Raw genomic sequence first — 23,903 nt, 5'->3', positions numbered from 1 at the left:
CACAAAAGAACAATACTTAAATGTCACCATAGTTCTAACATCAATTGCACAATCTTAAATAAGTATTAAAAACTCCAGATTTCTTTAAAGTTACTTGGTGCAATATTTTCATGAGGCAAACTAGGCAATTGCTAAGAATATACTATCCACTTTCACTCCCAAATTTGTATGAATTTTTAGGCCTTGACCCCATGTTTCTGCCCAGCCCATACGCACAGTAAATACACTGTGTTTATTTCTATAATTTTGTATGGATATTCTTCACAGACTATCACTAATCCTGGAAGTGCCACGTATGCAGCACATTTACATACTTTCTTATTACATAACTTTTTTAAAATAAATATTATCTGATTTCTGTTAAATTTATACGGTTGCAAAGTGTAAAATTCAAACTTCTTATAAAATTGGGGTTTGTTCTTAGGTTTTATTTTATTTTTGGTTTTCTCAACTTTTTTTTATCAGATGGTGGATAATACATCTGTCGATAATACATCTAATCCATCAAGTTAACTATATAAACAAACTCAGAAATGAAAATATTTTGACATCTTACATAAAAATACACATCATTTATTTTTAACCCATATAAACAATGTATTTCTGAAACAAACATAAAATTTTTAATTAAATTAATATATTGGCGTTTTTTCTTTATGCACAAGTTAGTTATAAAATTTGGGATAAAATTATGTTGTTTTATATCTTTAAATAAGTTTTGAATCAATCATTAAATGTTAAAAAAAAGACAGAAAAGTTTTCTTTGTTCTGCTATAAGTTATATATATATATATATATATATATATATATATATCACCGAACCTCTGGTTGATACTGTTTCCACTTCAACAGGAAAAGGAACAAATGAAGCTTTTCCTGTTCTAGTTCTGAATGGACTGTGTTAATGGTGGTATCATATGGTACACCAGGGGCAGTATTAACCAATCTGCTTTGTTGTTGTCTGAGCAGTGCAACTTTTGCACACAGACAACAACCACATTGGTTGTGCTTTTGTGGTGACTCCCGATCTTACAGTAAGTTGTTTATGACTGCACACTCAATATGAACTCAGTTTACACAGGAAATTAAATATAAAGACTGATAATATTGATAGTGAACATTTTCATTTTAAATATTGTGTATAACACCCTGGATTAACAGTTTTATTACTAGAGTTACGGTAAATATTGAAGCAAGTAAATGTTATGCATACCCCATGTGTAAACAATGAACACACAATAACTGCTTACATGTAAGCTAACATACTTTTATCATGGGAGCATTTTTTGTGTATTCAGCCCTTGAATGTTGTGACAGGTAGACATTCTTCATTCTTCTTTCTTTAAACAAAAATTAATTGATTGTGATAATGAGTCAAAAAATATATGTTAGTAAAAGTCTTCCGGAAAATTGTATGTATGAAACTTTTTAAATCTCAAACAAAGTAATATAAATATATTTAAAATGACAAATTGAACAAGACGACATATTAGGGATTACACCAACTGCTTATTTCTCACTTCTTCTATAGCTATAGAAACTTATGACAATTGTGTTTGCATTTCAAACTATGCCATTAAATCTGTTACATCTGTACAGTTGGTAACAAGAACCAATATTTTACTCACATCCCTCACTCATACATATTAACTAAATGACAGAGTGAGCTAACTGGTTTAAAACGAATGCCGAGTTCAGCTCCACCCAGCACAGCGCAACACTGTGACAGACTTGACTCCTGGAATCTGAAATCAAGATCTGTCTGAAGAGGTCCAAAACAGTTGACGACGAAGCTCCAAATGAACTCTCTACATCGTTTCGACATCAGACACCTAGACTACAAACAGATGTTATCCAGATGAAGTTCTCGTTGTCTTAATTGTGTACCTAATGTGATAATGAGAATGCTGACAACGAGATGGGATTTAGAACGCTGCGCTGGGTAATGGGTGAACTGGAGCCGGACTTGGCATTCGTGTTGAATCAACCCTTCCCTAACCGGTTTGATGTGATGTTTAAAACTTTCCTCCTATAACACCACCACAAAATCTGCTAAGGAGATATTCTTACTTGTTCTGCGGAGAGTCCAAGCAGGGGTGTTTGACACTCGAGAGAGGATGTGTCATCAGCTCTATCAGCTCTTCCTGCAGACAAAAAATATTTACTAAAACTGCCCTATAATCAAGCAAGCACTTACTTAGCTGGCAGCAATTAGAATTAATCACACCAAAACAATAACAGAAAAACTGTTATTTTTCTATACAGGACATGCAGTAGAATTTGATCCTCGCACAGGCCTGTGGCCCATGAGACAGAATAAGGCTTAAAAGGAGATCGGCCTCTCCTTTTTATAAAAAAAAAATTCATTAATTATTAAAATAGATTCGTTGGGACCAAATTTGATCTGGATAACTGAATAAACATGAACAAGTTAAATAAAATAGTAAAGAATTCGTGGACTGTAAATTATTTTAGGATTGTTTGGAACTGTTTTTGTGTTTCCTCCTGGCACGCCACACATTATGATTCAGAGTTATGCTCAGGTTGCAGTCAGTATTCACTACACTGGTGAATACCTGTAACCTGCACAGTTTAATTCTTTTATTAGTTCAACGGTAATTTAATGATTGGATGTTTTCATTTCAGTAAATTTCCACAACATGCATGCACAAGACTGTACTCAATTTGTATCCATCATTTACACATAAGTCAAGCCAATATTTAACAAGGAAAATTGTTGTGTTTATTTGTCAAGTTTTGAAGTGTCGTTTTTACAACAAAATGTAAACATAGAATTCTATTTTTGCTTGAGACCAATCAATTGAAACCCTAGAGATTAGGGTAAATCATACAGAGATGGTGAAATACAAATACAAATGGTGTAAAAGGCAGAGTAGGAGAAGTAAACTGTTCTCATAAGAGTTGAATAAAAATCAAAGATGACCTTTACACTAAGTACACCTCCACAACCATTACTAATAACAATGTTGTTTCCGAGAACATTAAGCAAATAGAGAGTCAAATAACATTGCTATTTTGTCTCAATTGAAAATTTAAAATTGAAGTGATCACATAAAGACAATTTGATCTCGTAATAAAAATGTAATATTATATTCAAAAACATTTTATTTTCTCAAATCATATTGAATTATGTTAAAATGTGCATTCTTATCTTCAGTCTTTTTCTTCAGGGCTGATTACAAAACTGCAAAGATTTCTATTTTCAACACCTATAATTCCTCATGGAGAGATACACATTTTTTGCTTTTAAGGTAGTTATTACAGTGCTGTACTCTGAAATTAAAAAAATATATATACTCCAACTGATAGCGTAATTGCGTAATTTGATTATATGAGTTCTTTTCTTTTTGATCGTCAAGACAAAATCCAGTCTACTGAATGCAAACTAATAACAGAGCAAAAAAATCTAATAAATAACAACAGTTATATCTCATACTAAACTGTAGCTTCCACTGGTAACAACGTATCGAGTGCCAGATGGCTTAGCACTTTCACCAGCAATGCTGCCAACTCCAAAAAGAGGAATGTTTCCATCAACAATCCCCTGCTTGAAGTTAGGTTATAGGTAGCAATCCCAACACGTTCTTGATTCCATCTCATATTTTACAAAATGTTATTTCCAGTCAAAGCAAGACCGGATTACTGGGAATATTTATAGCTGATAAAATATGAGGATTTATTTGAATACGTCTAAAATTATCCAAATACAATTCCCGGATGATTTTGCTCAAACAACTAAGAAAACTATTTTTTCCCCATTGTTCTAGCCTATAAATTTACTTGCACATGATATTCCTTCATAATTGTAATTATGTCAAATTCAATGTAAGGTTTGTTATGATAGAAATTTTCTATTTAGATCAAATTAATTTTAAACAAACAAGTTTTTGTAACAAGTTAAGGAAGAGAAAACTTAAGCTATAATGGAGGTGATAGTAGGAGGAAGAGTTAGGATCGTTATGTGCGTTTTTTATAAACAATGATCACAGCCTTAAAATAGAATGTACCCTGGAATACTGGCGTTCCGGCTTCTTCATGGTGACTTGGGAATGAGACGAGGAATGAGAGCCTTCTGTCTCCTGGCCTGACTGTCCTGTCATCTCCACATCCACTGAAAAATAAACTTTGATGAAAAATCCCACGTTACAATTTAATAATATACTACATAGATATGACACATTAATTATGCAGTGGTCTAAAGGAGAATTTTCCGAACTGATGGGAGTTTTAATTTTCACTGAACAAAAAACAATTTATTCAACATTTTTTTTTTTATATTTAAAGTTTTTGCTCAGTTATAAGTCAAACTTCAACCTAAACTGTGGAAAACCATTAGTATAGAGACATACAAGCTCTCATTGTCACTAAAGCTTGGTGTAGCCAATATCAAGTCCCTTAGCAGACATCTATTCCAGATCACAGTGCGTATTTATTTGTCAATATCTGGCTTCAAAAAATTGTAACTTTAGGACTAACGAATATTTAGGATACTCAACATTTAAAGGGGGATTCAGATTCACATATATATGAAACCCTACACAATCGTTTATCAAAATGTTATAATTTTCCAAAAACAAGGGGGCCACATAATTTTACATTAAAAAACTTAATAGCATAATTTTTATTTGATATGCCACAAATTTTCTTTTATAATATTGTGCTTTTCCAAAAAGATCATATGATTTTTATTTTTTTTAATGACATTTTAAATATGATGTATCCAGCTTATGTTTTTTTTTTAAATATATTTCGTATAAATTTTTAAATACATTTTTTGACCACAATATTTTTTTGTCAATTCACGAGTTTATTTGAATTATTAAATTATTTTTCGTTAGACCACCACATTGAGGTAATATAACAAGATTTGACTTTTTAACAGTCAACCTTTGATGTAAAATATTTTTGAGCTGTTTCTCAAAAATAATGTAATAATAGTTGTATAGTATTCAAAACTTCTGAATTTTCAACATTTGTAGTTAACTTAAAATATTATTTTGGAATTTATATTATAAAAAACATGTATTGCTCCAAAAAATGTCCTCAAATTTAAAAATTTGAATTTTTAAAATCTTCCAGTTAGATTACATCCATGGTCCACCTACACGCAGTTAATTGCATGTTTTTAGTTTTCATGGAAGTCCTTTCATCAGTTGTGACAGAAATTTAGCTGTTTAAATAAGAATGTAACTAAAATTAGGATAATCCACCAAAATAAAATAAATTTAAAATTAAAATTATGACCTACAGTTTAGTAAAAAAAATATTTTTTAGTTCTATCCATCAAGTTTAATGTAGAATATAAATAATATACAGTAGAAGTTTTTCATTTACAAAGTCCAAAAATACATGCACGTTACAATTGTCCAAAAAGGAAATGTTCATAAATATGTTCTAAAATACTATTCCCTCGTTATAAAACAAATAATGGATAGCACTATCATTAATTAAATGTTATTTTAGTATATGATATTGTTACTATCTTGATTTAATGTGTATATTAATGAAATCAATCAGATATAACTATTTACTCTTATATGCACAATTTCTCCACTGCAAAGGCAGGCACTCACGTTTTGCAATTTAGAAGAAGAAGAATTTATAAAACTTTCAATAATATCAATAAACGGTGTCAAAACATAGTTTACCTTATCCACTTACATACTAGACTTTGTATTTCTGTATATCTAACTATCTGAGAACTGGCTTTCACCATGCCATTTTTCAAACTTTTTAAAGTTTAAAATACGTTTTATAAGTGATACAAATTTATACCCCTGTTTTTGGCAGATTATAAGCATATATTCTGGAAGACCATATTATAATCTATCAAATTACCATATGATAAAATCTATTAAATTAAATTAAAAGGTAACAACTGTTATTAAAATATAACTGTTTCTCTGAACCTCTACAAATCCCCTGACCCTACAGTCTCCAAAGGTTTAAAAGGATGACAGAAATTGGACTGTTGGTAATATAGTTTACATCATACTTAGGTTAAAAAAAATCTATCAGATTCAACAATTTTGAATTGTATTTGAGATTGAAAAATTCTGGATTCCCCCATCACTACCGTAAGTGTTATAAGTAAAATTTGTGTATTTGTGTTACAAAATGTTTATGTTTCCCCTTTTAGACCAAATGAGTAAAAGGAATATGTTCATTTATTCACAGCGGATATTTATACACGTGTGTAGTAGCCAAGCTATGATGAAAAACCACTTTTTGACTCGGGTGGGCCCAAAAAGATATATCCACTGAGAACCAAAATTAGATTTTTCTTTTACTTATTGCATTACTGTATATCATACAATGGGAATATAAAATTAGAAATCAAGTTTTAAATTTACTGACCACTTAAGAAACCTTAAACTTTTTTTTATTAAAACATTTTAAGCATTTAAAAACCTATAAACATCCTTTTATTGCCCACTGATCAGTTCAATAAATGATTTTATTACAGTTCTGTCAATTCACAGGCCCAGTTTTTTATTTCTGCTCATTGCCAGAGACAATAAAATTAATTATGTTTAAAGACATCATAATGTTTCACTGAAAAGTGTATTTAATGTTGACTAATTTTTCCTGTTACAAAAATATGTTTACTGTTTTGGTAAACTTTTTACAAGGCCAATCCTTGATACATTTATAAAGGCTAGAGTTTAAAATTACAGGTAAAAGTATTATAACAATTCTTTACTAAGGAAAACAATTTTTATTTCACCATTTTCTACTGAATGTTTGATTTACATTTCTTATATTGTGCTGCTTAGTAATAAATTTCATATTCAGGCAATTCACTTGTAACAACCATTACTTTAAACACTACAACTTTACTATAGTTGGAATAGATTTTACATTTATATAATGCAAAGAAATTGTGTTTATGTTAAAAAAAATTGTGTATTAATGTAACAATGAACCTTTGGTAGTGATAATAAATTTTAATTCTAATTGGACCAACATGAGTAATATATTGTAAATGAGTTGACTACAACATTTTAGTTGTAAAAAGTTGACTAATTAGACTGGATATATCTTGCTGCAGAGGGAGCCATCTTGAAATCTAAATTTAAAGTTCTGTTCAACAATAAAAACGTGGCAGTGGCCTATAATGCTGACGTAAGTCTAGTATTGCTAGTAGTTCAGAACTGACAATATCAAAGTGGATAAAACATCTGATGCACAGTCGTACTCCACCCTCCAACCTTTATCTTCAATTGTTAACATGACAATTTTAAAAATAATCTACTACTGGAATAAACACAGCAATTTACAAAAAGCGACAGTGAGCTAAGTATTCACTGATTGACGAATAAAGAATGAATGCTGAGTAAGTTATACTTACGCGTGAAACTGACGGATTTCATCCTTTTGCCTTTATTGCGTCGGCGATTGTTGGGAGTTCTAATCGGTTTTTTAAACTCTATATAATTGTTATTTATGGCAGACCGGGCTGCCTTAAGTTTTGCTGCGCGTCGGTACGCAGAATCCGTAGACGGTTTAAGAGATTCACTCATTGTTGGAAAATGAATTCTCGACACTAAATATATCTCGATAAAACACGTGCAGAAACTACTGCCTAACTAACATGGAAATGAATGAGCCAAGCAAGGGTCCGGAAGTTCATCAAAAGATGGCCTGTTTTTTCTTGCACAGCGATAACGCCAAAACCGGTTTTGTTCATCACGTCTCCGCCAGCCACATGCCTTATCTATCAGACAGATAATTGCACTGCTTCTTGAGTGAAGAGATACAATCGCAGAGGGGAACAGGCATCTTATCACTACACAGATACTTTCTAAAACAACAAATTAAACACGCAGCAAGGACCATTGTCAATAATAAAAGATGCTTTGTTTTGTATTAAAATACCTATTCAATGATAAGCGAAGCGTTACTCAAAACATTGTTTTGATTCATAAATATTTTAAAATAGATCAATCAAAACATGGTTGATTCGGTACGGTCAAAGGTAGACGTGGCTCCTCTTCAAATGAATAAAACTAATTCGAAACTCATTATCCAAGCTATTTTTGTTAAGTTTTGAAGAGGACTATAAAACATGCACGCCGCCCGTGTGAAAGAAACACTATTATAATCTTTGAAATATATTATTAACAGTTAAAATTATCAGTAGAATAAAACGGGGATGGAATCAGGGGATGAAACTCCTTCACAGAGCAAAACTTTAAACGCAGAACTCTAGGTTCATGACGCTTAGGATGTTATTTTGGCTCTTTACAATTTCAGAAATCTTTATTGTCGTTGAAATTTTACAAAATACGTGACAGTCATCAATTTGCAACCTAAATATAAACTTAAGGAAATGGTGTTTCCTTAAGTGATATCTTAAAACTTTGAGGTGTCAAAGTTTTTAATTTTCCAGGTAATGCATTGTACATTTGAATCCCTTGATACACAAAGCTTTATTGAGTGGCTGAAAACGTGCATCTTGTTTGTGTTATATGATGTCTTATTTCTTGTTATATAGTTATGTGTGTCACTAACTTTAGTCGTCCTTTGCAAGTTCTCCTTTACATACATAAGAACTGAAAAAACATACATAGACGGTATAGAGTAAGGACACCTAGCCTGACGAAAAATAGTTTGCAGTGAACCTGCCAGTCCACACCACATTTTGCAGTGAACCTGCCAGTCTACACCAAAGTTTGCAGAGAGCCTGCCAGTCCACACCACAGATAAGACGGACAGTTTTTTGTAACATAAATAATTTGTGAGGATAAGAACAATTCACCCAAAGTGAAGTTCATAAGACAAGTGGCTTAACAGTAAGCTATTAGTATTTTATTATGGCATAGAACGGCCAGAGCTGTCAAGTAATATTAGCAGTAATAGTACTAATAGTTTGCTTAATAGTAAGCTATTAGTATTTTATTATGGTATAGAACGGCCAGAGCTGTCAAGTAATAGTAGTAGTAATAGTACTAATAGTTTGCTTAACAGTAAGCTATTAGTATTTTATTATGGTATAGAACAGCCAGAGCTGTCAAGTAGTAGTAATAGTATTAATAGTTTGCTTAACAGTAAGCTATTAGTATTGTATTATGCATAGAACGGCCAGAGCTGTCAAGTAATAGTAGTAGTAATAGTACTAATAGTTTGCTTAACAGTAAGCTATTAGTATTTTATTATGGCATAGAACGGCCAGAGCTGTCAAGTGATAGTAGTAGTAATAGTACTAATAGTTTGCTTAACAGTAAGCTATTAGTATTTTATTATGGCATAGAACGGCCAGAGCTGTCAAGTAATATTAGCAGTAATAGTACTAATAGTTTGCTTAATAGTAAGCTATTAGTATTTTATTATGGTATAGAACGGCCAGAGCTGTCAAGTAATAGTAGTAGTAATAGTACTAATAGTTTGCTTAACAGTAAGCTATTAGTATTTTATTATGGTATAGAACAGCCAGAGCTGTCAAGTAGTAGTAATAGTACTAATAGTTTGCTTAACAGTAAGCTATTAGTATTGTATTATGCATAGAACGGCCAGAGCTGTCAAGTAATAGTAGTAGTAATAGTACTAATAGTTTGCTTAACAGTAAGCTATTAGTATTTTATTATGGCATAGAACGGCCAGAGCTGTCAAGTGATAGTAGTAGTAATAGTATTAATAGTTTGCTTAACAGTAAGCTATTAGTATTTTATTATGGCATAGAACGGCCAGAGCTGTCAAGTGATAGTAGTAGTAATAGTACTAATAGTTTGCTTAACAGTAAGCAATTAGTATTTTATTATGCATAGAACGGCCAGAGCTGTCAAGTAATAGTAGTAGTAATAGTACTAATAGTTTGCTTAACAGTAAGCTATTAGTATTGTATTATGCATAGAACGGCCAGAGCTGTCAAGTAATAGTAGTAGTAATAGTACTAATAGTTTGCTTAACAGTAAGCTATTAGTATTGTATTATGCATAGAACGGCCAGAGCTGTCAAGTAATAGTAGTAGTAATAGTATTAATAGTTTGCTTAACAGTAAGCTATTAGTATTGTATTATGCATAGAACGGCCAGAGCTGTCAAGTAATAGTAGTAGTAATAGTACTAATAGTTTGCTTAACAGTAAGCTATTAGTATTGTATTATCCATTGAACGGCCAGAGCTGTCAAGTAATAGTAGTAGTAATAGTACTAATAGTTTGCTCAACAGTAAGCTATTAGTATTTTACTATGGCATAGAACGGCCAGAGCTGTCAATTAAAGGAGTACACCCAAACCTTCATATAGACAGAACCTCATGTCATACCCCCATCCCCCATCAAGGCAAATATCCCTGTTTAAGCTACTGTGAATAACTTATGTTTTATTCATGTAATTATAACTAGAGATTTATTCTGAACGCTGTCTTATCAACGAGGATATTATTCAGAGCAAGATGTAAGTTTTAATGAACCAGAAGTGTTAACATTAGAGAAAGATATAACTGCAGACTTATTCATTGAAGTAGAACGTCCTAGTAATATTTAAGTAACTGTAGCCAGGGCCGTTTCTAAAGTTGGTGGTGCCAGGGGCAACATTTAGGCTCTCCATAAATATTAAATATAATTATAACATTACCATTTCTACATTTAGTCACATTAAAACATTTATAGAATATATTTTCACCGCAATTATATATTATAATACAAGTAAACGTAGACCGTGGCTGAGGTACTATCGCAGTTTCAGTATACAACTGGGGCAGCTTGCCTAGGTCGCTCCCCCCTTTTCGAACTCTACCGAATGCATCGCTCATATCAACTCAACTGAGAAGTGCAGAATTCTCTAGATCACTCTAGTGGTTTTTAACGCGATGCGTAAATTACGCAACTTGAAATAAAGGTTATATTCATTTTGCCCAGATGGAAGAATCGGTTAGCATTAGTAAACCGGTTTTTACCAAGGTTCAATGTTATTCTTAAAAATCCCGCCGCGGTTGTATGTTGCTTGAGGATGGTCTACAAACTACTCTCCACAAAATAATGTTATTCTTGTCTAAACGCAAAACGCATGTGTGCAATGGGTACTAAAAAGTTTTGATTCGATCTTGTATTATCAAAATAAATATTACTAAAGCCTAGACTATCTCTAGTTTAGGCAGCACGATTACAACGATGTTAAACCTTAAATACGTTTACTTTGGTTGTAGCATTATGGGAGAATTTCGTATAACATTCTTACTGAGCATTGGGAAGAAATCTCGAACTATACTTTAACCAAACTAAAAGTTACAGCAAAAACGCTATTGTTTAATATGAAAAGAGTATAAATAGAAAAGGAAAATTCAAAAGTAGTTAAGAGTGCATAAATAATGTTTAAAATGCCCCCCCCCCCCCCAAAGTATTACTACCAAACGTGAGGGCGTGAATGTGTTCGAGGTTTCACATTGAACGTCCTCATGAATGGATGAATGTTTATTCCAGCAACTGTACACGAAATACACTTAAAAGATACAACAGCAATGCACTAAATAGAATTATTATGAAAACAATAGTTTTACTAGTTATCTAGCTAAGATATACTCCATATAATTAATAAGGAATAAAGCCTGCATGGGCATTCAGCCTGTGCGCACGCTTCGGTTGATCATCCGCCACGATAACTTAAAATGAAGAACTTTAATAGCATTAAAAAAGAATGTGCTAGAATGTTTAAAATAAAATTGATAATTGAAAATAAAAGAAAGAAAAATACGATTCTATTATGAGAGCTGGCTTTGTTAATTTTAGTAAAAAAATTAATAAAACACGATTTAGTGTTAGTTTATCCCATATCCTATACAGCCGCATATGTAACTGACTGACTGATAGGGTATACAAATTCTAACCCAAAAATTCCGGGAAACAGTCTGAAAACTGGATTTTGTTACTTTTAAAACCCCTCAAAAAATTCGCGAACTGTATCCTTTTTTTACCCTTGCAGGCTTGTCTATGAAGCACGATAGCGGGCGAACCGTTAGAGCTAGCTGCAATCTGACGAAGAATCGTTCGTCGAGAATAAAGTGGCCTACAAAAAAGATCCAGTGACCTTTTGCTCTATCTCCATTGGTTTGGCCATAAAACGAGAGTATGTGGAACATTTTTGTAATTTTCACTTTAAAATTTACCTTCCGGGCTCAATAGCGGCTGAACGGTTGGTTGTAGCTCAAAATAAATTTTCAATGAGATTTAGGAAATTGCGTGATCTACAAAAAAGGTTTAGCAACATTTAGACCTATCCTCAGTGGTTTGGCCGCAAAACGCGTTTTAAAGTATTGCTTTTTCAAGTTTTACGTGAGATTTTGTTTTCTGGACTTTATTGCGGACAAAACTTTAACTGTAGCACAGAATAAAAATTGGATTATCTACACAAAATAATAAGATCTACAAAAAAGGTTTAGTAATTTTTTGCTCTATCTCCATCGGTTTGCCTAATAAATGCTAATATTTTGTAATTTTGCCGTGAGAATTTTGTTTCTGGAGTCGATAGCGGTTGAACCTTTGGTCCTAGTTTAAATCTAAAACTATTCTTTAATATAAAATTGTGAGGTGTACAAAAGAGGTCCAATAGCTTTTTGTCGCATATCCTTCCGTAAGCCCGAAAATCGCTCTCAATAGTAAAATATTTGTCGTAATTGGCAATTTTAGGAGTTCTAATTTGGAAGCGACTACAATTTGTGAAATTCATTCCAGATTCAGATTGCAATTGTATTGCTAGGTTAACGAGTGAATACAACCCCACATTGGGTGTTGGCTGAGCGTTAGCGAAGCGTCAATAGTAGAGAGGGCCAGACTCCTTTTTAAATCATTTAATGAAATAGTGATTCATTATCAACACTCTGGTATGGAATGATAATTTCTTAAGTAAATTAAATCCCCTGATCAACGTTTTATTTTGATAAAAATTACTGTACGCATATACTCATAGCATACACACACACTTCTCCAGAAAAGTAACACGCGTTCATTTTAACCCCCCCCCCAATAACATTAACCCTCCCTCCCTCCCGGGGATTTCCTGGTATGGCCAGATAAACTCTTTAATAAATTAAACCCCCTCGTTAATGTAATAATCTGGTAATTATTACTGACTTAGATGAAATACTCTTCATGTAATGACACAGTTTGTCTCAACTCACTATGGTAGACTTACTCAGTACACAGAGTCTAATCCGCTTCCTGGTATGCTAGAAACTTGAAATTTTGCACAATTCTAAATTAGTCCGTTTAATCACTAGAAAGTCATAAAGTTCTTGATTGAAGTTGCTCTAAAAATCAGAAGGGCTGACCAGTGCAGTCTTTGCTCCCAAGCTCTGTACCGCCTAAACCTAAGGTCGTAATTCAAATCCAAGGGTAGACAAAATTAAATTTCTGACAAGAAAGGTCCAGTCACTTTTTGTCGTATCTGTAATGGTTAAGCCATAAAACGCCCTCAGTCCAAAGTTTCGGTAAATCCGGAAAATTAAACAGACTACGGTCTACTTTTCACTTCATGGTAAACCTAATCTCTCGGACTTAAGTTATCACCAAATTCTTCTTGTTCCTAATTTTTCTCACACGTCACTTAATTTTTCCACGAAAACCATTAATTATTTTTATATATCACACGTCATTAGGCTGAACGTTAGCGAACCATTACGATACGTACGATTCTCGAGAACGGATATAGCAAGGAACATTAAATTTGGAAACCTTATATCCGAATTTAACCAATCACCAAATACCTCTTATTTCCGAATTTTTAAGCACTTACTTATGGGGCCTGGGGCCGTAGCCCCCAGCGAGCCGAAGGCGAGTCTATAATAATGCAACGGCATCACATCATTGTGCTTGGCCCAGGGGAGATCAAGTCAGCATGGTTCTATGTAATAATAGTATAGTAGTGTGTGTACTAATGTAGCGTCTAGTTTGAATGGTTGTGTAGTAGTAGTATAGTTTAGTAGTAGTCTAGTAGTCGGGTGTTATATTAGAAAGTGCCTGAGGATGGGTGTTGCAGGTCAGGTCGCTCGGTAATCTGCAGATATAATGGACTCTGCTTGTGTGATACCTAATTGGAGTAGCCATTGTATCACTCTATTTTTGAAAAAAGGCAAAGAGGGTGGTTCAAAGAGAGTGCAGCTATTATGATGAACACGCATATTTCTATATAGCATGTTGGAGATATAGATTGGGTTTGTTGTAGAATACTCTTTGCGTAACTGTAAAGTAACAGTCCTTACATTATGCGCATATCTTACTAATATCATGATGGTGGGTAATTTCTGAAAAGATTGTGTTTAAATTGAGGTAAATGTACGTCTTTTAAAAAAAAGTTGGCGAATAGTAAGAATATCAGATTCCCTAATTAAGTTAAACTCTATTTTTAGTATATGGTTGATGCTTGAGGTAGTTTCACTGCAGTACGTGAAATTCTGAGTTGTGTTCCTGGAATTGGCGTTTGTATTGAACCTGCACACCTGTTCGGTTACTGTGTAAGATCTGTATTCCAACAAAATTATTCACACAAATACAAAGGCAAATTAGGAAACAGGAAACATCGGGAAATATTAACCCTGTGATAGGTTCAAAGACGATTTGAGGGGCACCTCAAACAGTCAAAATATTCCAGGAAAAGGGACTTGTGAGTTGTGGTCCTCTATAATAGGAGACCCTCCCTCTGTACATGTTTAAAATAAAGGACCCAAAACTAACGTTTTAGAGTTCTTAATTTTTAAATATAGAAATATTGTAATTTTACTTCCTTGATCTTGAAGTTTTAATTCGGTTCCTTCCTGGTCATTGAGCTTTTAATGTTTTAAATTTTGATCAAATTATTAATTTCTTAAGTTATAGTTTTAAATTTGTGTATTCGGTTGATATGTGCATTTATATATTATTTTAAGCATAAATACGTCTTAATTTTTTTTCTTTTTTTAACACTTTGTGATAATGATGTTCATGGATGCATATAGACTAGGGCCGTACAGAACCAATAACGCCGACCGACGCAAAATTACGAATATACGACGTTATTGTAAGTTTAAAACATAAATATGCCAGTAGCGTATATAGAAAATTATTTCGGGGGGCTGACTCACAGGGTGGGTTAGGGAGCATAAAATACCCGCCAAAATAGAAGTTAACGAATCTCCCCATTGGAATGTTTTGGTTGCAACGTATCAGTTTTATAAAACGATTCCGTAACAGACCGATATATATATATATATATATATATATATATATATATATATATATATATATATATGGGATGGCACCCAAAATACTTTTTAAATTAATACGTATATTAGTTTTCAAAAAATAATTTGTTGTGTAAAACAATATACAGGAGTTATAGTCATTGTTACTACAATTGTTCGTTAAACTAATTATTACACATAGCTTCCAATTCATAAGTCTCTAAATAAAATTTTAAAATTATGGGGATGAACAAGGTATGGCATTAAAAAATCCTAATTCAAATTTAGATTATGAATTTTGGCTTGGCTGAATTATACAATGTGTTGCAGAAAAATAGAAATCAATTAGTTCCGATGCTAAAATCACCTGCGTGTTTAACTCCCCTCCCCAACTGAGAAAATAAAATCCTCCTACAACCAAACCACATTAATGAGAGACGGGGTGGGGAGTCTTAACAAGTATAATAGACTCGTAGTCAAACTACATGACATAGTTTTGATACTGCAATTGTAACAGCAGACAGACGGTACATCCCAAGAAGACTCGCGCTTGGTATTTTTTCTCGGAAAGACGAGTCCATCTGCATCGCATAGGGGAGGCAATACAACAGAGAGACAAAATGAGTAAATGGTAAATTAACGCCTACCGGTCATCTCATTAAACGGGTGATCAGTAATAGTTATTTTGATCTTTACAACGTACTAATCGCGTTCATTGTATGTTAACAATTTGCTGTGCCAAGCATATCGATAATGTTAGCGTTTTTGTTCATAATGAGAGCAGTTAGTGTTGTAGTAGCAAGGAAAGCATAAACGTTCAACGCCTATACTCTGCTGGTTGTATAATTATAAACATTTTCTTTTGATTTCTTAACATTGATTAAATTTCACTCGCTAATACTGTTACATTTCTCAGTATCATTTCTATCAAAATTGCGCGCGTATAAAACACAGAAATGTAACACAGAAGTTTAAAAAACCGTTTAGTAAATCCTAAAACTGCCAGAGAACTTCCTATACATCTAACTGATGAAGCAATTCGTATGCATTGATTTCGTAACATATTTTGATTAAATATTCACACAAAGCTGTAGTCCTGGTTACACAACTAAAAGTAAGAACACAACGCGGTCATAATTTTTTACTTAAAAGTTCTTATATTATATGTGTTAGTTAATGCACCTCTGCGGGCAACAGCTGATCATTATGTTTTACATTTCACAAATTATTTACTGGTAAATCTGACCAATATTATTTATGAAATCCCTTAATTTGATGATCAGCGTAACTAGACGTGTGGCTGGCGTTACCTACACGTCTGCGCTGAACCGCCCCGAAGACGTCAAGACCTGCGCCACCGCCCACCACTGTCACTCTTATAGCACAGGTGTGTGTGATACGGCGCGAACGCAGTAAGCGGGAAACATTCAGCCATTATACCAAGAGAAGTAAGGTTACGTTTTGATATAGAGAATAAAAAGTGATTTGATTTATTATAAGTGAATATAATGTATCAATCATAATATAGTAAAGTATTATTAAAGAATATTTCAGTTAATATTAAATAGTTATCTCGTCTGTCCAGTATTCAAGATACCTGTCCAAGATAACAGAATAGACTACTAGTGTCCAAGATGTCAATCACAGCTGAAACAGGTAATCTTGGTCTATGGTTATCACTGGATTTGAATATTTATAATTATAGTGTAGGTTCTGGCTATAGATAATATAGCGTACCAAACATAGGTTAGTGTGCATATCAAAAGTGCACATTGAAGCAAATTATGAAAAGTAATAGGGTAGAGGTTACAAAAGCTAATGCTAATGGTAATTTCTATAGCCATAATTATTTACTTTATGAGCTAAAACAATAGTCCTGAGGTACTAATAACCTCGAAATTAATAGTTCAAACTTTTTCATACCTATCTAAATAGTTTAATACACATGCCAGTAAGTTTATTGCAACTACCTGTTGCAAGATATTAAGGCACAGGTATAGTTCAGTATTACATCAAATCTACAAAGGCATACCGTATTTATATCAGAAGATTGATTAATCCATCAGAAATATATGCTTTCACTATAATTATAATAACAACTGGTTATACAAAACATGCCAGGTATCAAGTCCTAATAGAGGTTCTCTCAAAACCAAATAACTTCCTGGTTTTCCTACATCTTTTATAGAAGCCGCTTGAAGGGAATTTTACAATTTTCGTTATAAAAGTGCACTGCTTGAAAGTTGGACATTCCAATCTAACTCTGAATTATTTAGAAAATTTTAGTCCGTTTGTATACAACACAATTGTATCTGAGTAAAATATAAAATATTTATATATTTCTAATCCTGTAATTTATATTACATGTTATAACAGGGATGTAAATTACGCAGGTAATTATCAATCAGGGTAAATATCCATGTTGATAAATACCCGCGCTTTTTAATAAAAAATCCTCTATCGAAACTGATGCATAAGAACTGGTGATCAGTCTCGTCTATTAAAATTTCATTTATAAAGATTGCTGAGACATCACTGCCGTGTGTGAACAGTCAGGTCTTTTTCACATTATGCAACAGTAGTTGTGCAAATTCTCAAAGCTTTACTTACCAGTGTAAAACACGTGCTTAATGTTGTCGGCAATCTACAGATGGCCTGCAGACCGAATCAACCACGCACATAAATTTTTGTCGATTTGTTGGACGACGGCTGGAAATCTCGTCAGTTCTCTGATTAACTACTTACCTGAACGATTTCTCTGCACATGTGACAATCAGTCGGATGATTCAAACTGTTCAAACCAAATATTTCAACGTGTAAAAGGAGCCTTATGTTATGTTGTTTCGTAGTCCATGACTAACGAACACGTTGTGACAAGCGACGTGTGTTTATTTACTTTTAGTTGTGTTGTCGTGATTCTATTCTTGCATTAAGAGCCAGTATGGGTCGGAACTGCTCCATATTTCAAGCCGAAATCTATGGTATCCTAGCCTGTGCCAACCTAGGCCTCACCAGAAGGTACCAGGAAATGAACATCTGTATAATGTCAGACAGTCAGGCAGCTCTTAAAGCTCTTGACTCCAACAGCATTTCATCCAAGCTTGTGTGGGAGTGCTTTAACACTCTCTGCAAGCTTGGATCACGCAACTGTGTGCGTCTTGGTTGGGTACCGGGCCACACAGGCATAGGTGGCAACGAATGCGCCGACAGGCTTGCCAAAAGCGGAGCAAGCATGCCATTACACCGGTCCAGAACCGAGTTGTGGTATAAGCAAGTCAGCCGCTTATCAAAGTATAAACAAATGGTCCAGGAAGACACACCGCTTGCGGTGGCAGAGTCACCAAGGACAAGCACTCGGCAAAAGACTGCTTGCCGATTCTAGCTCCGGATTCACCAGATGGCTGATGGGGCTGGGGAGGGATCGGGTTAAGCAAGTGATTGCCTTGATCACTGGACACGGCCACTTCAGGAAACACCTAAACACTCTAGGTTTACGAAATGAGGACTCGGAGTGTAGACTCTGCAATAAGTCTGAAGAGACTGCAAAACACATAATACTGGACTGTGAGAGACTGGGAGCAAGGAGAAGGGCTCTTTTTCGGTGATAAACAACCAGGCGACGAACCAGATGCTAGTATCGGGGAAAAGCTTCTTAGCCTAATTAAGGGCACGAAGATAGGCTTACCCCTCTAACATCAAAGGGGCACACAATAAGCTCAGGTTGACGTGTGAGGATCTAGGAATCCACCCCAATATCCCAAAAGAAAAAAAAAAAAAAAAAAAAAAAAAAAAAGAGCCAGTAATTAAAATATTTAAGAGCCGGTAATCTATGACATTAGTTGCGCTCGTATTCTAGGTGTAACTATAGAAGATACTGTTCTATACTGGAGTCTATGTTCTTAATCTACAGATTGCGATCTAACTGCACTTTAGTAACTTTCGTAGCAGAACTTTCTGATACATTCTTCATGCATTGGCCGTCAGTGGGATATATATAGAGCCACGATACTTTCAGGGAACTTTAACCAGGGCTACCACCAACAATGAGAATCTGGAAAAGCATGTATTATATGCCTGAATTTCAGATGAGTGGATATGGTGAATTTTTATAACATCCCTGGAATTTTTATTAGGGACGGATTGTTTCCGATACTTGATACCGCGGCTCTTTTCACTCGATTCTGATATTAACAGAAGTGCTTAAATATGTTTGAAAAATCACGATTTCACAATAATACAAAACGACTGATATGAGATAGCTGAATCTCGAATTCAAAAATATATCTTTTCACGGACTACTACTGATCGGCAGTACTACTGATTACTAAAACATGTTTGTACTCTCCGAATAAAAAATGTAGATAGATAAGAAAAGTACAAACTACTGTAGTTAACAAATAATATTTTGGCTATAATTAGTATTTTTTACATTTATTCTGGTGCATCGTCCAGAGTCTGTTATGTCTATTCGCGGACAAAAGCGATCGGCAGTATGTGAATTACCGATTGGTACAACCTGTTTTTGTAGTTCTTTGTGTATAAGAACTATTCAGAAACATGTAATAACAAAATAATGTGGTTTATAAATAATATTTAAATTGATGTTCATATTTCTATGTCTATATTTGTCATACATGGACGTTAGCTGCTCAGCGGAAAACAGGCGATCGCTAATTTTTGTTTGATCTATATGTCGTACTTTGTGTTGTAAATAAACAGATTCTCTATAAATATAAATATATCCATACATATTACGTACATTTAATACATTCTGGAAATTCATTTTATAGTCTACTATTTGCATTATTTAAAGGGAGATGGTAATTGGAATTTTTTAAATATATTCATTTCCCTGAATCTCTGTAAATTACTTTCAAATAGCACGATATTCTTAGGCTTGTCCCCCTCCCTAAAAGGATAAATTAATTAAGTAGAGTTCAGATGAAAGTATTTCATAAAGTGTCAGATGGATTGATCTTGTGTACCGGCGAAATCATTGTCTTGTACCGAAAGTTCGTCCACCGCAGACCCCTGACCCACAATGCTGGACTGCAGTCTGCCCCACAGTAGCGCTGTTTTGGTATTAATGTGTTGTCTTTGTTTTTTCCCATATTGGATAGATATATTTTTCAAACGTCACCCAAGGGAAAGTTATTAGGTTTAAACAATGTTTTGTCAACACATCCAAAGACACAAAGATAAAAACTAAGGAGAGGTGATAGCGATAAATCGTCACAGAATTTCTTGCGTGTCATAGTTGCACTCAACGTAAGGGTTAAATACAGTATAGTCCGGTCAATTTAGCCAAAAAATAGGGGTAACTTTGCATTAATTCCCAGAAAGCTGAAAATTTGCATAGATGTTAGGGACACCATTGTTATGAAATTGTGAAAAGTCCCCATCGATCCCATGTCTGCAAAATTTTTTATTCATGGTCAAATTTCACAAAAATAGGTTTTTTGAACTTTTCAGCGAAACGGTTAGGTTTATGAAAACATATGACAAACCAAAATTGTAGATCATGCAATTATCTACAAAAATGCTCCTTATACCTTTTTTCATAACACTAACCATTTTTGAGAAAAAACAATTACAAACTTTCTTACACTGTATTGTCCATAATAAGCATGACTAAGCTGCCTATGATACCATTGGGCGTGTAATACATGTAAAACTATAAGTCTGCGTGACTAATACATTCATATTGACTGATAATTCTTAGAATATGATATTAAAAAAACGGAGAACCTAATTTTAAGGGACCATGTGCCCTTTGAACAACATCTGCCTGTCATTCCATTGTTCGAGTGCCCGTTCCGTCTACCTGCTTTTCTGAGGTCGCACCTAAATCACCGTTAGTCTCTAAAATTTCTTCGTAGTGAAAACATGTAGTTATTTCAAATATTCTCTGCTAAAGTTTGTGCTGTATTCACTTTTTGTTGAAAATATGTCGCAATAGTGTTTTATTTGCACTAAACTTTTATCTTCAAGTGAATGTGTAATTGTTGATCGCAGCATGAAGACGTTACTTAACGGGAGTATTTAAGGTAGTGGTGGGAATAACTGAATGAAAATAACTGGTTAGTTCGGTTATTTTAATTTAACCGATTAGTCGGTTATTTTTGCTGCATCCAGTTAAATTAGTCGACTAATTTTTCTACCGACTAATTTTTCTATAAGTTAACTGATTGTGCAGACTTAGTCTATGCTTGAATTAGTCGGTGATTCTGATCGGTTATTTTAAATTAGTCTTAAGACTAGTTTTTCTACCGACTAATTTTCTATAAGTTAACTGAGTGAAGACTTAGTCTATATTGAATTAGTCGTTGATTCTGATTGGTTATTTTAAATTAGTCTTTATATTAGTTTTTCTACCGACTAATTTTCTATAAGTTAACTGAGTGAAGACTTAGTCTATATTGAATTAGTCGTTGATTCTGATTGGTTATTTTAAATTAGTCTTTATATTAGTTTTTCTACCGACTAATTTTTCTATAAGTTAACTGATTGTGAAGACTTAGTCTATATTGAATTAGTCGTTGATTCTGATTGGTTATTTTAAATTAGTTTTTCTACCGACTAATTTTTTCTGTAAGTTAACTGATTGTGTAGTCTATATTGTATTAGTCGCTGATTCTGATCGGTTATTTTAAATTAGTCTTTAGATTAGTTTTTCTACCGACTAATTTTCTATAAGTTAACTGAGTGAAGACTTAGTCTATATTGAATTAGTCGTTGATTCTGATCGGTTATTTTAAATTAATCTTTAGATTAGTTTTTCTACCGACTAATTTTTCTATAAGTTAACTGATGGTGAAGACTTAGTCTATATTTCAATTAGTCGTTGATTCTGATCGGTTATTTTAAATTAATCTTTAGATTAGTTTTTCTACCGACTAATTTTTCTGTAAGTTAACTGATTGTGAAGACTTAGTCTATATTGAATTAGTCGTTGATTCTGATTGGTTATTTTAAATTAGTCTTTATATTAGTTTTTCTACAGAATAATTTTCTACAAGTTAATTGACTGTGCAGACTCAGTCTATACTTGAACTAGTGGTTTATTTTGATCAGTTATTTAAATTAGTCTTTAGATTAATTTTCTATAAGTTAACTGGTTGTGCAGACTTGCTCCATATTTGAACTAGTAGTTTATTCTGATCGGTTATTTTAAATTAGTCTTTAGATACATTTTTCTACCTACTAATTTCAATAAGTTAACTGATTGTGCAGACAGTCTATACATTAATTGCTCTTTTATTATAATAAGTTATTTTTATTACTCAAATATCGTACTTTAGCGATTACCTTTCGGATAACTTTGGCGATTCGTAATTAAAATTAATTATAATTTTGCAATTTGAACGGTAATCATTTTGTAGTGTTATAGATGTTATATGATAATATAATATTTTAAAATGTTATGACTAAAATGTATGCACAGAAAGAAGTAATAATACTACAGAATTTCGTTTTCAAATACGGCTCAGCCGGTTGGGGTTTGGTTGGAATTTTTTGATGGTATATTCAGGTCCGAACTCAAACCGGGTTTTCGTACAATTTCTACCGGAGCTAGTCACATTAATTTTAAATAGTTTGTAACCATGTTTTTCATGACAGTGTAATATGATTTGTGTGTGTGTATTTTATATGTTTTAATTAGTCATTGATGTAAATACCAAATGTTTTTTTAATTTTTTCGTTAAGCGTTTCGTTTGTGTATGGTTCTATATAAAATATTATAAGATGTAAAACATAACGCACTCTGTTTTGCTACATTCCAGGATTATTTCAGTTGTCAATTTGTCTGTATACTTATTTTATAATCCAACTATTGTTTCATCTTGTCATAAGTAATTTTTATTTCAATAATGATACATTAATCGCTTTTATTATGTTTTAACATAAATAATGAAACTCATAACTTACTTATTTTATTTATATTATATAATAACTTTTTTATTACATTAACTTGTATATTATATTAATATATATTAATAATTTCTTTATAACTTACCAATTTAGTTTTCTTGTAATGTACTCTTAGCTGTAAATTGATTTGCAAAAGTTAAAATGTCTTGAAATAAATCTCAAACACAATAATTGAAGACAGGTTTTAATTTTTATTTATTTATGCTATATTGCAAACATTACCTACTTATCTCCAATAGAATATCTTCTTTTATCAAACATTAAATGTATGACTTTTTTATAACACATAAATAAAATAATTGTGTAGGTGTTATGGTTAAGGTGTTTCGTGAATAATAGTGTTTTATTTAAATAAAAAAATGAAATGCGTTATATTGAGAGTAAGTTAAGCAGAGCATTAGGCTAATTGTTTAGGTGTAATTGTTATCTGTAAATAAACTCTGAAATTGTGTACTAAAATGTGGTTTGAATTAAAAAGGTAATCGGTTATTCATTCGACTAAAATAACCGATTAACGAGAAAAATAACTGACTGGTTAGTCGGTTATAAAATCCATTCGGTTATCCCATCACTAATTTAAGGGAGGAATAAACTTACTGATTACTTGAAGAATGTAAATTCAGCGACAAATCATGTGCAGTGTCACAAACAATACAATAGAAAGAGTACAATTGCAGCAGCAAAACAGCAACATAAAGAGGAATAAGCTAGTACCTCTCAAAAAGTCCTCCTCGTACTATAGCACATGTAAGTGAGTCATATTTTTCTTTTAAAAATTGTTATTTATTTTGCGCCGAC

General features: G+C 33.0%; 1 protein-coding gene across 4 annotated transcripts in view; it reads right to left on the bottom strand.

The window, feature by feature from the left end:
- Positions 1-23,903, bottom strand: part of LOC124368832 (eukaryotic translation initiation factor 4E transporter-like) — a 99,355-nt gene that overhangs the window by 58,925 nt on the left and 16,527 nt on the right. For 2 of the 4 annotated variants that reach the window (XM_046826248.1, XM_046826249.1), the window contains 2 exons: positions 4,029-4,132; positions 2,071-2,144 (listed from right to left, as the gene is read on the bottom strand). In XM_046826248.1, the coding sequence (XP_046682204.1) occupies positions 2,071-2,144; positions 4,029-4,132 (178 nt within the window). Of the gene's footprint in view, positions 1-2,070; positions 2,145-4,028; positions 4,133-7,372; positions 7,635-23,903 lie in introns of those variants that run through there. The other 2 variants (XM_046826246.1, XM_046826247.1) reach the window with 2 other exon arrangements.

This window comes from Homalodisca vitripennis, chromosome X, assembly GCF_021130785.1.
Source record: "Homalodisca vitripennis isolate AUS2020 chromosome X, UT_GWSS_2.1, whole genome shotgun sequence".
Taxonomy (NCBI): Eukaryota; Metazoa; Arthropoda; class Insecta; order Hemiptera; family Cicadellidae; genus Homalodisca; species Homalodisca vitripennis.
This window is presented reverse-complemented; position numbering and strand designations above follow the sequence as displayed.